The sequence below is a fragment of the Bipolaris maydis genome (assembly GCF_028858645.1).
Source record: "Bipolaris maydis strain C4 unplaced genomic scaffold PSV08scaffold_12, whole genome shotgun sequence".
Taxonomy (NCBI): domain Eukaryota; kingdom Fungi; phylum Ascomycota; class Dothideomycetes; order Pleosporales; family Pleosporaceae; genus Bipolaris; species Bipolaris maydis.
This window is the reverse complement of record NW_027093868.1, coordinates 467,885-482,434: the sequence shown is the minus strand read 5'-3', so window position 1 is coordinate 482,434 and position 14,550 is coordinate 467,885. Positions and strand designations below refer to the sequence as shown.

The 14,550-nt window shown below is 54.4% G+C and overlaps 4 protein-coding genes across 4 annotated transcripts; 3 read left to right on the top strand and 1 right to left on the bottom strand.

The window, feature by feature from the left end:
• Positions 1–1,841: 1,841 nt before the first annotated feature.
• On the top strand, positions 1,842–6,145 carry PSV08DRAFT_379241 (uncharacterized protein; the record flags this gene model as incomplete). The annotated part of the gene is made up of 4 exons (XM_066093363.1): positions 1,842–2,163; positions 2,334–2,602; positions 3,093–3,520; positions 3,574–6,145. The coding sequence occupies 4 exons, from the start codon at positions 1,842–1,844 to the stop codon at positions 6,143–6,145; spliced, it is 3,591 nt and encodes a 1,196-aa protein (XP_065948579.1).
• A 1,141-nt stretch (positions 6,146–7,286) lies between these two features.
• PSV08DRAFT_404140 (uncharacterized protein) lies at positions 7,287–8,861 on the bottom strand. Its single transcript, XM_014224512.1, has 2 exons — positions 8,222–8,861; positions 7,287–8,157 (listed from the first exon to the last, which is right to left on the bottom strand). The coding sequence occupies exons 1-2, from the start codon at positions 8,804–8,806 to the stop codon at positions 7,762–7,764; spliced, it is 981 nt and encodes a 326-aa protein (XP_014079987.1). The 5' UTR covers positions 8,807–8,861; the 3' UTR covers positions 7,287–7,761.
• Positions 8,862–9,069: 208 nt separating this feature from the next.
• PSV08DRAFT_207789 (armadillo-type protein) lies at positions 9,070–12,935 on the top strand. Its single transcript, XM_066092059.1, has 4 exons — positions 9,070–9,222; positions 9,280–9,979; positions 10,151–10,256; positions 10,308–12,935. Coding segments are annotated over exons 1-4 (3,060 nt in total). The 5' UTR covers positions 9,070–9,220; the 3' UTR covers positions 12,560–12,935.
• A 933-nt stretch (positions 12,936–13,868) lies between these two features.
• Positions 13,869–14,472, top strand: PSV08DRAFT_354514 (uncharacterized protein; the record flags this gene model as incomplete). Its single annotated transcript, XM_014224515.1, has 2 exons — positions 13,869–14,012; positions 14,119–14,472. The coding sequence occupies 2 exons, from the start codon at positions 13,869–13,871 to the stop codon at positions 14,470–14,472; spliced, it is 498 nt and encodes a 165-aa protein (XP_014079990.1).
• Positions 14,473–14,550: the final 78 nt, after the last annotated feature.

The following is a 14,550-nucleotide window of genomic DNA, read 5'->3' as shown; positions in this document are numbered from 1 at the left end:
AGAAGCAGCATGTTTTGGCTGGGTAGCTCTTTCCAGTCCGAAGATTTTCGGCTTGTTTACTGTATGGGGCCAGCAAAGGATAAAACAAGGCAAAGAAGCAAGACATGTTGGACAAGAATTAATACCAGGATGGTGAATGTCGCGCACGAGGATAATGATCCTGCCAACGGTGAAGCTGATGATTGCTTATTTTTCAAGAGAGGCAAAAGGAAAAAAACATGAGGTGTTTAGCAGCGTAGGCAGTGTGAGTGGATATCGAGTGTTTTGGCGAAGAGAATTTCCAAGTAGACAGTGCGTAGGTTGTTAAGGACCAGGAAGGAAGTATCGATAGAGTGGAATGCGGATATCAAGCGAGATTAGGCAAGAGCAAGCGGGGCGGGGGAGAGGGAGTTGTAAGGATCGGGGGATTGAAAATAAACTAGTAGGTAGGGCGGAACACGTAATCACGGGCACAAAGGGCCGAAGGGAGAGCAAAGCATAATGGGGAAAAGCATTGGCGATCATCCGCTTGTAATACGTGCGGACAGGCCTTCCCAACAGTTGCAAGGGCTGGTGGTGAGGTAGGTCGAGGGCTGAAGAGTGCAGATCGATCAAAGGCCATGCTGTTGTGTGTTGGGGACGCACGGAGAAGGAGATGCAGGCGACGATGACATGACCCAGCCCGCCCGCCAGCCCCCCCCCCCCACCCCGCCCCCTGGCGAGCTTTTTTTTCTGAATGTATGTATGCATATCAGATTACGCGTTCGTGAGCGGGGTGGAGGTTGGAGCAAAACATGGGTGGGAGACAGGAGAGGTTGGAGGGTGTTGAGGGAGCGAGGGGCGGGAGGGCTAAGGGATGACGGTGTCATGTCCTGCAGCGAGCCAGCAGCGATGCGATGCGATGCATCGGAGCAACGGGGTTGGGCGGCGGGTGCAGTAGCGAACCAGAGGGCGGTTTGGGGCTGGGGAGGAGCAGTCTATCGAGAGGCATAATCAAAAGGAAATTTGGCAAAAACATGCGTGACAGGTGGCTGGCAGCAAGGAACAGGCTAAGGTTCAGGGTTGGGGGGGGGAGGCGAGGGCAGGGTCAGAGTGTGGTGGTCAGCATGACGTGCGGAGAGAAGCGGTTGCGACATTGTGTGTGTGTGTATGTGTGTGTGAGAGAGAGAGAGTGTGTGTGTGGGTGTGTGTGCGCGTGTATGTGTGTAGTGTATGCAGCGCCCGCGCGCTGGAGGCGAAATGGCGGGATGGAAGGCTAGGCAGTGAGCAGTAGCAAGCAGAGGGAGATGCAGTAGATGCCGGGGACAGGAGGGTGCAGAAGCAGCAGAGGAGCAGCAAAGCAAGATGCATGTGGCAGCGTCAGTGCGGCCCATGATGGCGGCATGGATGGGGACATGCCACTGCGGACGGCTCCCCCTGAGGAGGTCGGCTGGCTGGGGCAAGAGGCGTGTTGCAGCCGGCCATGTCGACAGGTGTGTAGGCGAGGGCATGTAGGGCGTTGAGGCAGCGCGGGAGAGGGCTCGGAAGCAGCAGCGGAAGCAGGCAAAGTCGGTGGGCGTGGGCGGAGGTGCAGGCGTGCGGGTGCCAAGGCGAGGTTTGCGGATGGACTATCGGAATTGCTTTGTGGCTGGGGTGGCCGTGCAGCCAGAGAGGCATGCCTGTGCCAATCGTGCCTCGGGGCCATCCAGTCTGCGGCAATGGGCTTGCGACGATTGTCGTTGAGGGCGTGGGGCGCGTGTGGCAGGCTGGTGCTGGCTGGGCTGGAGGCGTGCAGGCTAATTTTGGCGTGCACATGAGGGTCCCTGACATGGATCGAGTCGGTGTCTGTGTGTGCATCCGCCCGGGCCTGCTGCCAGCCTGCCATGCTAGCAGCCGCCCACTTGGTGTCCCACCACCCCCCGACCAGCAGTTTGCCGTTTGGCACTGCGAGACTGGCACTGGCACTGGCACTGGCACTGCCTGACAGCACCCGCCAGCCCCAGCACGGCAACACGTGCCAGACGGGCCCTTTGCCGCCGCACCTCGACACCCAGCCCATGCCGGCCACGGTGCGTGGGCAGCGACAATGGGCCAGACAGGCGGTGCTGCCGGCCGAGTTGCGAACATCAGACGGTGCCCAAGAAGGCCAGTCGTCGATGGAGTCCAAGCGGCACTATCCCTCGTACGGCGCCCCGCTATGGAACGGTACCTTTTGATCCCCATCTGTCCCTAGTACACAGTAGGCTCGCTGCTCGGTTGGCTGACGGCGGCGCACTCCTGACTACTGCTGCTGCTGCTGCTGCTACTTACCTGCTTGCTTGCTTGCCGGTCCGTCTGTCGGTCGGCCATTGCCAGCTACTGCCAGCTACTGCCAGCTACTGCCAGCTACTGCCATCCGTGCACTCATTCTCTTATACTCTACTCGCTCGCTGGCCAGCCGTTTGCTCCACCTGCCCGCCTCTGCCCTCGTCAACACCCACCCGGTCTGTTTTTGTTGCTACTGCTACTGCTACTGCTGCTGCTGCTGCTGCTGCTGCTGCTGCAAGACACCGCCGCTCGCTGCCTCATTGCATACGCCGCCTGCCCTGCGCTGCTCCTGCTTCTGCTCCTGCGGCTCACCACCCCCTACCTACCCGGTAAGTCCGTCGCCATTCATTCATCCACCCACCCACCCACCCACCAGGAACCGTTCCATGATGCCCGCATGAGCGCATCGTCCATTTGCATTCCCCCCTCCCCCCCGGCCCCGACAGCCTCCCGCTTAATTGGCTGCAATCCAAACCCCCGTGTTGCCATGATGATGATGACGATGACCGACCTGGCCCTGGTACCATTTGTGCCTAGCCAGCACGGTCCCGTCGTTGAAACACGGCGATACGAAGACACCAGTCCAACTCAGCTCATCCACCACCATTCACCGTCTGCGCCTCCCTCCGCATGCGCCTGCGCCCCCCTCCCCCGTCCCCTCTCGCGATCAATACCACGCCGCCACGCGATAACGCTCGTTTGATGCACAACTAATTCGACTTTGTAGACGATATCCACTCGCTCCCTCGCTCACCCGTCCGCCCGCTGATCCTCCGCTGCCGCTGCACCACCTCGGCTCTTGATCGCATCCATCGCACCCGCCACAGACTCCCCCCAACTGCATCCGCCCTCGCCGAGTTGCCTTCTGGGTGCATGATACTGTCGCTTCACGGTTGAGAGAGGCCGCTGTAGCCAGTGGCGGGCGCTCCTTCCACTGCAAATTCACAACAAGCAGCACCACCATGGTCAAGCCAGGTCTCGGCCTCTTCACCGCCCGCCGCAAGTCGCAGGGCAATGTTTTCGAAGAGGTCGATGTTGCCACCAGCCCCGACACAACGGCTCCCCCTGCGCCCCAGCCTGCACCTGCAGACTCGGGCGGCTTCCGTCTGCTGAGCAGGACTGAAGTGGAAAAAGCCAAAGAACAGCGCAAAACACAGGAGAAGGAGCGTTCTTCAAAGTTCCCTCGCTTCAGCAGCCTGGGTAGCAAGAATCGCAACCAGTCTTTTGACGACGATTCTCCAGGCTCGTCTAAGCGGTAAGTCTCTACCCGCTAAGTCATAGCGTCGGCCGGACTGACCCTTTAATTAGCGACAGCAAGTCAAGCAGTGGGACTCAATTTTCCACTTCGAGACCCTATGCCAATGGGCAGCATGGCTCCACATCTACACTCCCTTCTTCCACCGACGCCAGTTCAGACGATAATCTTTTTACAAACATTCCCCGTCCTGCCCTCCAGCAACACAATAGCTCCCCTGGTCCCCACCCAGTAGCTGCCCTCAAGAAGCAACTCCCTCCGCAGCCAAAGTCCAATTCGGGCGTGTCGTCATACAAGGATCTATCCAACTCAGGGTGGAGTGGCCGAAACAGAGCCATGACTACGTCCAGCTACGCCAGCACTGCTGTTCCCCCTAAGCTAGAGGCAGACCTTAGTTTTGGTGGCTTCGAGGACGACATGTTCAGCCATCTCCAACGCAAGGACTCGCCCGAAGCACAACGCGAGCCAACGGGACGCTCGCTGCTTGCTGAGAAGCGCACTGTTCAGCCAGAGCCCATCAAGATCAAGTCACAGTTCGACGTTGAACCACCCATGAAAAGCTGGGACAGCCGCAACTCCGCTGACAACCTCATGGCCTCGTCGCACTCGGACCGCGAGGCTTCACCGCCTCCGCCTCCGCCTCACAAATACTCGGCCTACGCCCCTGTCGCCTCCGAGAGTCCTACATTCCACCCCAGCTCTACCTTCCACGACCCCGACGCCCAAACCGTCCGCAAGTCCTTCATGGAAAGAAACTCGTACCACGACACACCCCCTGAATCCAAACCAAACTCCATGTCGTCGTCATCTGCAAACTCTTACGAGACACCATACTCCTCACGATCTGTCACGAGCATAAACAACAACGCCACCCCAAAGGCTGCCCCGGCACCAGCAGTCGCATCGTCGTCGCCCGATACCAAGCAGGATGAAGACTTGTTCTCGCAATCAAAACCTGCATCCGCCCAGCACCAACCACCCACAATACAGAAGCCTGCGGCTCTTCCCCCTCAAAACAAGGCCTTGTCTGCCCCTGCTTCAGATATCAGTCGACGCGTCATGTCACAAGCTGAGTTCCGCGAGTATCAACAAAAGGCCATGACGCAACCGCCACCAGAGGAAGACTCGGAAGAGGAAGACTACGAAGATGAGGAGGACGCCATCAAGCGGCGAGAGGAAGAGGAGCTCCTGAGGCGGAAGAACCAACAGATGCACTTTGCTCGCGAGGCCATGAAACGCTCAACTACCGCTTCGGGAAATCCAGCTGAGTCTGGACCCGACGCCATGGGTTTCCCATCCGAGACATCCATGAAGGCGGAGGAGTGGGAGGACGAGGACGTGCCCTTGGGCATCCTTGCTCAGCACGGCTTTCCCAGCCAAGCCCGCAACAGGCATCCTAGCCAGCCAACAAACGCCATGCCATCCTATATACCAGATCGTCCAGCCTCTGCTGGAGCCATGAGCCAACGTGGGGCCAACAACATGAGCCTTCCCGCCTTTGCCCGACACTTGCCCCAGGATCCCTACAGCAACTCCGTCATCGGTGGTGGCTTGATCCGACCAACAAATCGGGAGTCAATGGGTTTTAACGGCTTTGCTCAAGGCCCTGCATCGGTTGCGGGTGACTCGGTCGTTGGCGCCATACCCGTGCCTCACAACGTGGTATACCAGGAGGCCGGCTTATCGCAGCCCTCGCTTGTCGATCAGATTCAGATGCGCGACATGACCAAGCAAAAGTACATGGGCGGTGGTTCGGCCAAGAAGCCCCAAGCTGGGCCTTTTACCGGTATGCTCGGCCAGCAGATGAACGCCAACGGCCAATCCCAGAACCCCATGCGCATGTCACACATGCCCATGATGAATGGCATGAATGGCATGAACGGCATGAACGGTATGAACCCGATGATGAACATGATGGGCGGCCAAATGGGCATGGGCGGTATGGGCGGCATGGGAATGGGTATGGGCATGGGCATGGGCATGGGTCAAATGGGATACCCAATGGTGCAAGGGAGCGAATACATGCAACAGATGCAACAGATGCAGCAGATGCAGCAGATGCAGCAGATGATGGCCATGCAGCAGATGCAGCTTCAAATGATGCAGCAGCCCCAGCAAGATCCTCGCATGTCCATGGCCATGTCCAACAACGGCTATGCAGCCAGCACCATGGGTGGCGGCGCCGCCAACTACCTCAACGTACCCGGTAGCCAGAGCCGAACAATGTCATTTGTAGGAGGCAGCGGAAACCCACCACCACCGCCGCAGCAGCAGCGTACAATGTCCCTTATGGGCCCCCATCCAGGGTACACTCCCTCCATTGCACCATCCGAGCGCTCTAACGTTGGTTTGTCCGCTAGGTATCGACCGGTCGCGAATCACTCGGATGCCATGTCTAACGGAACCTCGATGACCCTGCAAGTCGGCGGAGGCGCCAACCAGAGTCGAGCCGGTGCGATCAAAGGCATACTGAAGAAGGGCAGCCCTGGACCACAGGTCAGCGTCGCCGAAGTTGACGATGGCGACGAAGATTGGGGCAAGATGGCTGCGAGAAAGAACAAGTCGCGAGGCAAGGAGAACAACAGCTCAGGCCTCGAGGACCTTACACGCGGACTCAACATATAGACGTCGTACGTACACGGCTCACGTACATATACGCATTTCGACTATTTTACCCCCCCTCACATAAACCCCAACCCCCCCAAACGCATGTTTGAAGAGAGCGAGAGAGACTAAAAAGCAGCAACATAATACGGATGTAATGGACATAGAGAGAATGCGATCCAGGAAACACTTCTTTTTCTTTTTTACAGAAAGCCTTTTACTCTTTTGACAATACACCCTTTGTCCCCATGGGTCCTGGGAAATCTTTTTATTGGGGGGGAGGGGGGGGGGGACTTCATAGGACTTAAAACCTTTTTGTACACTTGGATAATGTCGCATTTACACCTGGCGTTTATTTTTCTTTTACACACATCTGTTGTTCATTTCGGGGTTTTCTTTCCTCTCGTTACAAAGGTTCATTTTCTCTCCGATTGTCTCCCTTTGTGGAGAAAAATTCTTGTTTCTCTTTGCTTTAGGGGAAATGGGAGGGGAGAAAAGAAAAAGGGGAATTGGGGAATTTGGGAATTTGGGGGATGAAGAAGTTCAGGGTGGAAGTAGGGGAGAGAGAGAGGGAGAGGGGAGAGGGGAGAGGGAAGGGAACAAAAAAAATATGTAATCATGTAGCGGGATCTTTGTTGTTTTGCACCTCCATTTTTTCTGTGGCCCAAACCTCATTTGTTCTTGATCGTTTTATTTTCTAGCACACGGATTCTCTTTTATCTGTTGTATTCGCATCTCCTGTATATGCACAGGGTCTTTTGTGTGGATTTCTATCCTTTCGCATATAGACGTTGGGCACGTATGTATGGGTTTTCTTTTTTCTCTTCTCCAAATGAGGGGATTTGGGTTGTTTTTTTACTTATTATGTGGAGTAGGCGTGGGGTGTGTGTCGGATGCAATAGAAAAGGAGAAATGTGGCACAGAGGAAGAGAGAGAGAGAAAATGAATCAGACCATGACACAGAAAGTGAGAGAGAGATAAGACGTGTGTGTACTTGATTTGGCTCTTCATTTTGAAGTGGAATATGTGTGATTTATATCTTATCATGCCGGGTAATTTAAACTCGTCTTTCTCCTTTTTCTGTAAAGAGTCCGGATGGAATTAATCTTGGTTATTGGGTATCGCAGACAAGATCCATATCGAAATGTTTGCAAGTTTGCATCTGGCATGCATACAGCATGTGTGTGTGTGTGTGACATTAAATATAAAAAAAAGAGTGAGATGTTGTAGTTGGACAGAGAAGAAGAAGAAGAAGAAGAAGAAAAAAAGGGGGGATATCTAGTTCACTATTCTCTCTCTCTTTCTCTCTCTCCCCTCTAATGTCTCCGTTGCTATACTCGCTCATGTCTCATCTAACCCCATCTCTTCATTGAGAAGATACACACATATGGGGCGTGGGGTTGGAAAAGTGGAATCCGGGGGATCTACAATTCAACAAGAGAGAACAATAAAAAAAATAAAAGAATAATAATCAAGACGCCGCCGCCCGCGTAGAAACGCCTTGATTCGTGATCATGTCTTTTACATAATCATGTCATGATCAATGGTACGACTTCCTTCTTTCTTCCTCATCACCTTTTTCCTTTTTTCTTTCTTTCTTCCTTTGCGCTTTGCTTTGACACCACTGGGGGCCGAATCTAATCATCTCGATCCAACAGTTCCCGGGCAGCAATGATCTCGGCCTCCTCAAACCCTTGCCAGCCCTTTTTACCGGATTTGTAATTCCGAATCATTTCCGCCAGCTTGTTGGTTGCGATTTCCTCGAGCTTGCGGATGATTTCAGGGCTGGGTAGGGACACGTCGTCAGAGTCGTCGCGGCGGGTTGTTGCTGCTGATGATGTGGCGGGGTCGGAAAGGAGGGTGTTGTTGAGCTTGGAGGTGAGGAGCTTGAGGCCATAGTAGCCGCGTAGGTACGAGTCGTTGAGCTCGACGGAGCGACAGAAGTGCTTAAGTGCCAGAGCATACGAGGAGAAGTTGGGTGGGTTGTTGGTGGCGGTGGAGAGATAGTGGAGTGTTGCAATGTGGGCGTGGGCCTGGCAGTCCAAGGGTCAGCAATGGGGAACAATGCCAATGGAAGGCGAATGGGATTCAACTCACAGTCCAGGCATTGGGCGTGATGAGCAGTACCTCTTCTGCACAGAAGATGGCTTGCCCCCAGGCACCGGTGCTGGCATACAGCTCACTTGCTTCGGCCCAGGCCTCGGCGTCCGTGGGGCTGTTGTGCAAGAGTGCCGCTACTGCCGTAATGGCATCTTGTGTCCTGCCCAGCGCCTTGAGCACGGCAACCCGTCGCTTGCGGATGCTCATGTTGGTGGGGTCGTCCTTGAGTATCTTCTCGTATGCATCAAAGACCTTCTGTAGGTCGGCGTCTGTCTTGGACGTGGCCTCATTGTAGATGCCGCGCAGCGTGATGATGCGCTCGTTGTGGTCGCCAAAGCGCGCCTCAAGCCGGTGCAGAATGTCAAGGGCGGCCTTCTCGTCACCGGTGCGCAGCGTCGAGAGGAACAGGTTCTCGTGGATGGTCCATGTCTCCGGTGTTTCCCGAGAGAAGAGCAGCGACAGCGGCCAGGGTAGCGATGATGTGGGAGTCGATGATAGGATGAGGGGAGCTTTCTGCGAGAGGGCCAGAGCAGTGGGCGGCGGTATGTGCGAGGGCGGCGAGAGCAGATTGGCGTGTGACATGGCTGCAATCGGCGTCGTCAAGGTTGGGGTCCAGCGATGGGCTGCAAGGTGGAATGTGGAGTTGAGCTGTGCTGGACGCCCTGTCCTAGCTCCGCTCGGCCAAACTAGGTAGCGTCCTGCCGCCCGCAGTCGGTGTCTCCACTGCCATTCACGACTGTACATCGTCCTTGACTTTGCAGAGAGAGAAAAAGAGAAAGAGAGAAAGGGAAGCGACCTTCACCTCCACAGAATCCTCCTAACAACTTCCTCGCCATCGCCTGTGCCTTCAGTCATCTCTCCCCTCATGACTGCCCCATCCCAATGATCATGCCGGCTGGCCCACCACCATTAACTCCCTCCCGCCAAACTACCCCTCCTCGCGCCCTCCTACACCTCGACACACGACTGCGCCTGCTCTCTTGAGCGCCCGCAAACATGTACCCGCCATCCCCCAATCTCTGCCCCTCAAACCACGCACGCTAATCGGCTACCAGGTTCGAGAAATCCCTCTTCGACCTCATCCGAGGCCTGCGCAATCACAAGGGCAACGAGCGCGAGTACATTGCCGAGAGCATAAAAGAATGCCGCAAGGAAATCCGCACAAATGACATGGACCTCAAGGCCACGGCCCTCATGAAGCTCACCTACCTCGAGATGTTTGGCCACGACATGTCTTGGGCCAGCTTCAACGTCTTGGAAGTCATGTCGAGTTCAAAGTTTAAGCAAAAGCGCACAGGATATCTGGCTGCCGTGCAGAGCTTCCGCAGGGACACCGAGGTTCTGGTGCTGGCAGAGAACCAGCTCAAAAAGGATATTATGAGTTCGAGCCCCCAGTACATTGCGCTTCCGCTTGGCGCCATCCCGCACGTCATCAATCCCAGCATGGCCAATTCAGTCCTGTCAGACTTGATACCGCGACTCACCCACTCTAACGCAATGGTCCGCAAGAAGACTGTCGTTACGCTGTACAGATTAGCCCTGGTATATCCCGAGACACTGCGACCCGCATGGCCTAAGATCAAGGAACGTTTGTTGGACGACGGTGAGGATCCGAGTGTGACGGCTGCCATTGTCAACGTCGTGTGCGAGTTGGGCTGGAGGCGACCCCAAGACTTTCTGCCGCTGGCGCCTAGGCTGTTCGATCTGTTGGTCGAAGGAGGAAACAACTGGATGGCCATTAAGCTTATCAAACTTGTACGTGTCGTTAAGGTACTAGTATACCCCGTTGCTAATAATTTCCAGTTTGCTACTTTGACTCCATTAGAACCCCGATTGATCAAGAAACTCCTCCCCCCTCTCACTAAAATTATTCGGGAAACATCTGCCATGTCTTTGCTGTACGAATGTATCAGTGGCATCATTCAGGGTGGCATTCTAGAAGCTGTCGAAGGCACCTCGGAAGGGGAAGAGGTTGCAAAGTTGTGCGTTGGAAAACTACGCGGCATGATGATAATAGAGGGTGATGCAAATTGTAAGCGAAAATGTACTGAAATACAAGGTTCGACTTCTCATCATTCTGCAGTAAAATACGTCGCATTGCTTGCTTTCGAAAAGATTGTCACGTCCCATCCCTATCTTGTCTCCCAGCAACAAGACGTCATTCTTGAATGCATTGACGATCCCGACATTTCAATACGGATGCGCGCTCTGGATCTTGTCGTTGGCATGGTCAATGCCGATAACTTAACAGCCATTGTAGGACGATTGATGCGACAACTACGTAATGCACCAATTGCGACCGCAGTAGACGATCCCAATAACGACAGAGGCAGGTTGACTGGTGTCACACCGTATGGCGACGACGATTCAGACGCTGAAGATAATCTACCACAACACGAACAAAAATCAGACCAACCACCACCCTTGCCAGATGACTACCGCACAAGCGTGATTCGGAGGATTCTGGAAATGTGCTCGCGTGATACGTACAGCAACATTAGCGACTTTGAATGGTACATTGATGTTCTCACCCAGCTTGTCCGCGTGTCACCAGCTACAAAGGCAGCTTCGGTGATGGAAGAGGAGGAGGAAGAATCAGAACATACTGATGAGATCGGCGCTGGCATTGGGCGTGAACTTCAAAATGTCGCCATACGAGTGAAGAGCGTTCGGCCAGAAGCTGTCGAAGCTGCACAGTCACTTGTCCTTGTTGATCGTCGGGACCAGATGTTTCCTGCTTCAGGTAATGGCGGTCAAGGCGTGCTCGAGTATGCTGGCTGGCTTGTGGGCGAGTATGCCCGCTACCTCACTAGACCGGAACCTGTCATGACCTCTCTCTTGCATCCTACTTCGCTTCAGCTGCCTTCAAAAACCCTCGCCATATACCTTCAGGCAATACCCAAAGTCTTCTCCAGCATGGCCGGAAACGATCAAATATCATGGACTCCGGAACGCAAGACATTAATGTCCCTTCTCATGGCACGAATCATCCATTTTCTAGAGCCACTGTCTACGCACCCTAGCCTTGAGGTGCAAGAACGTTCGGTCGAGTACCTGGAACTAATGCGCCTTGCCGCAGAAGCCGCGTCGGGTGCTGCTGCTAGTGCAGATCAGAACGAATTTACTGATCCACCTCTCCTGCTTACACAAGCCATCCCTGCCCTCTTCTCTGGAGCTGAACTAAATCCAGTGGCCCCTGGTGCGCAACGCAAGGTTCCCGTTCCTGAAGATTTAGATCTCGATACGCCCATCAACCCCAATCTGCAGCATCTGCTTTCTGCAGTCGATGCGGAGGGCTTTGAGACAGAAGAAGATGATGTCTATGCCGCATACTCTGAACCAGTTGCCGCATTGACAGAAACACCAACCGTTGCAGCGCCAGCGGCAGACCGCCTTGATGGCTCACAAAAGGAGCCAACATCTTACCAAAATGCCACAGAAGACGAGTATCTGGATCCTGATATCATTGCTCGCCGGAAAGCAGAACGCAGAGAGCGATACAAAGATGATCCCTTTTATATTGACCCTGAAGGGGATAACAGCGGACCAGTAACACCTCTGAGTAGAATTGTACGTGATGGAAACAGGGAGAACAACGACCTGGATATTGACTCCATCCCAATCATGGAGCTCAACCTTGACACCAAGGGCTCTTCCTCTGAACACCTTCCGCGGTCACGGAGTCCTCGCAAACCGGTACGCAAAGTGGATATCATGGGCGACGAGACGCTCGGATCTGCTGCACCAGAACCTTCTATTAGCAGAGAAGACAGTACGCAAGGGCGCCCGGGCAAAGCGAAGAAGTCACTTCTCCAAGTCGACAGTTCGGGTCTCGGTGCGTTGAGCCTGGACGATGACGACGCTCCATCGAACCGCAAGCTTACAGCGCTCGAGATGGAGCGCAAGGCGCAGGAAGATGCGGAAATGAAGCGAGCGCTCCAAGAGGTGGAGCGCTTGCGACTGGAGATGCAGCGCGCAAGTGAGAGACTATTGGTTAAAGAAGAAGTTGCAGTCAAAAAGAAGAAGAAGAGAAAGGTGAGAAAGGTTGCTGTTGAGGGAGACGAGCTGGATGAAATGGCACCAGAGGCTACTATAGGTGTTGATGGCGGTGAAGGAGGAGATGGAGAAGAGGCAAAGACGACGCCTGTCAAGAAGAAGAAAAAGAAGAAGGTCAAGGCTGTTGAGGGCGACGGCGATGGCCAGGACAAAGCTGGTCAGGGGCAACCCGAGGCTGGAGACCAAGACGAAATCAAGGTCAAGAAGAAGAAAAAGAAGAGAAGGACGGTAGTCATGGACGAGGGCGAAGATGGCCCGCCGAGTAGTAGAGTATTGTGAAAAATCAATGCTTGTGAAAAGGCGATCTTTTTACTTGTTGATTAAGCAAAGCCTCGAAATGCTACTTGGTATCTCGGGTGTACCATGCATGCCTCCCTGTATCAAAAGAACGCCATATCACCCTAGATAATTGTACGAAAGAATATGCCAATTGGCCTCCTCCTCCTCCCCCTCCTCTTGGATCCACGTCACATCTCTCTTATTGCCACATATGTATGTTCCGATGTCTCCTTCACGATCGGACTCCCGTCTCATCGACATACCGAAATCTGTACTCGCGCGTTCGCCCACACCGTATCCAGTCTTTTCTTTCTTTAAAAGAAGAGTCGGAGAACCTCGAACAACAAACCGCCGCAAAGCACGAATGCTAGTACAACTGTAAAACACACATGCGTTAGCCACAATGCTCTCTCTGATCTTTGCTCGTTCTGCTTCGCTCTGCGCGCGCCCCGCCTCCGGGAGAGAATAGAAAAGGCAGAGTATTTCAAAAGAACATACTAATCCAAGGCTTGCTAATAGGCGACTTCTGCGGCCCTTGCTTCTTGACGACTGGCACGTTTGATTCAGGCTTGCCCATCTTCTTCTCCTGCGCTTTGGCAAAGCGCATGTTTGCTTGTCGTTGCTGCGGTGTTTGCGCCTACATAGTTTCGCTTCTATTAGCCATTTCCTCCATATCATCTGACTTGCGTGTGGCGAAGAAAAAGAAAGGAACGGGGAAATCGAAGGTCTCGTGGGAGTTTTGGATTCGGGGGGCACTGGGCAAAGGGCCAGGGGGAGGGGGAACGATTGCGTACCATTGTGATTGCTGTTGCGGTTGTTCGATGGGGTGAGGCCGGTGTGATGCTAGAACAAGAGACGTGGGGAAAGTGTAGCGAAGCAGAGAGGGTGGGAGAGAGAAGGAGGAGTGAAAGAGGCTGTGGGCGGCAATTCCAGGGTCCAAGAGGGTGTCGGGTTGTGCAAGGTGTTCGGTTTGGAATGAGACCCATGCACGGACCGCGTTCCCGCCGCCGGCGCTAGGACGTGGCAGGGTTGCGGCGTCGTGGTTCGCGTATTGCGGAGATGGAGCGCGGAGGTTTACTCTTTGTGATTTTCGTTCAGGCACGGTAACGACAGCTTTGCAACCCACTTCTACATCGAGCCGCTATAGCGCAAGAGTACGCATCGCATAATCGATATATACTGCATCTTCGCAAGATATCCCTGACTTCTTTTTTCCCTGCATCTCCCTTGCCGGTTTCCTGGGTCCCATCCACTTCCTCCATAGAGCGTGCGAAGCGGGGGAATCTCAACACAGGACACAAGCAGCGCAATGAACAACGCTCGAGCAACACGGTCGCTATGGAGGCGAGCGACGATACAGACAAGACCAGGTGTACGAATTTCGCGAAGAAACCTCGCAACTGAGACACAACCTCCGCCGCCACCGCCGCCACGCAAAGAGCCATCACGAGTAGTACGTCATAATCCTCCATTTCGCAGTTTGGCCAAACCGACCAACATCACCATCACCACCTCCCCCTTCCTCCCTTCACTTTTGTGTACTAACGAAGCGCAAATAGGGTGCATACTACGGCACCTTTGGCTCCCCAATCCTCAAATGCTTCCTCGGCGCCCTATTCACATACCAACTCGCCTACTACCTCTGGTACAAGCTCGAAACCATCGAAGAACGGCACGAAACGCGCTTGGAAATTGCTGAGCTTCAGCAAGAACTAAAGCAAGCGCTTGAGAAACAGAGCCAGGCGGCTCAGGAAAAATGGGATAGGGCGGCGGAGGTGTTACAGAGGGAGAAACATGAGTTGGGGGAGGCGGTGGACGCCGTGGTTGAGGAAGTGAAGGAGGGGGCGGATGAGGTGGGGAAGGGGACTAGGGCGGTGGGGAAGGTTGCGGGTGGTGGGTGGTGGCCTTGGTAATGGGGTGATGATGGGGTGATGTTGGCGTGTGGAGAGGTGAATGGATGTGTAGTATCATTAGGATGCGGAATTGATTCA

What these genes read in the sequence shown, in the direction of transcription:
- PSV08DRAFT_404140 (XM_014224512.1), bottom strand. Translation starts at nt 8,806, where the DNA reads ATGTCACACGCCAATCTGCTCTCGCCGCCCTCGCACATACCGCCGCCC. An exon ending in TCACGCCCAATGCCTGGACT is followed by an intron (nt 8,158 to 8,221) that starts GTGAGTTGAATC and finishes TTGGACTGCCAG; the next exon opens with GCCCACGCCCACATTGCAAC.
- PSV08DRAFT_207789 (XM_066092059.1), top strand. An exon ending in CCATTAAGCTTATCAAACTT is followed by an intron (nt 9,980 to 10,150) that starts GTACGTGTCGTT and finishes GGCATCATTCAG; the next exon opens with GGTGGCATTCTAGAAGCTGT. An exon ending in AATAGAGGGTGATGCAAATT is followed by an intron (nt 10,257 to 10,307) that starts GTAAGCGAAAAT and finishes ATCATTCTGCAG; the next exon opens with TAAAATACGTCGCATTGCTT.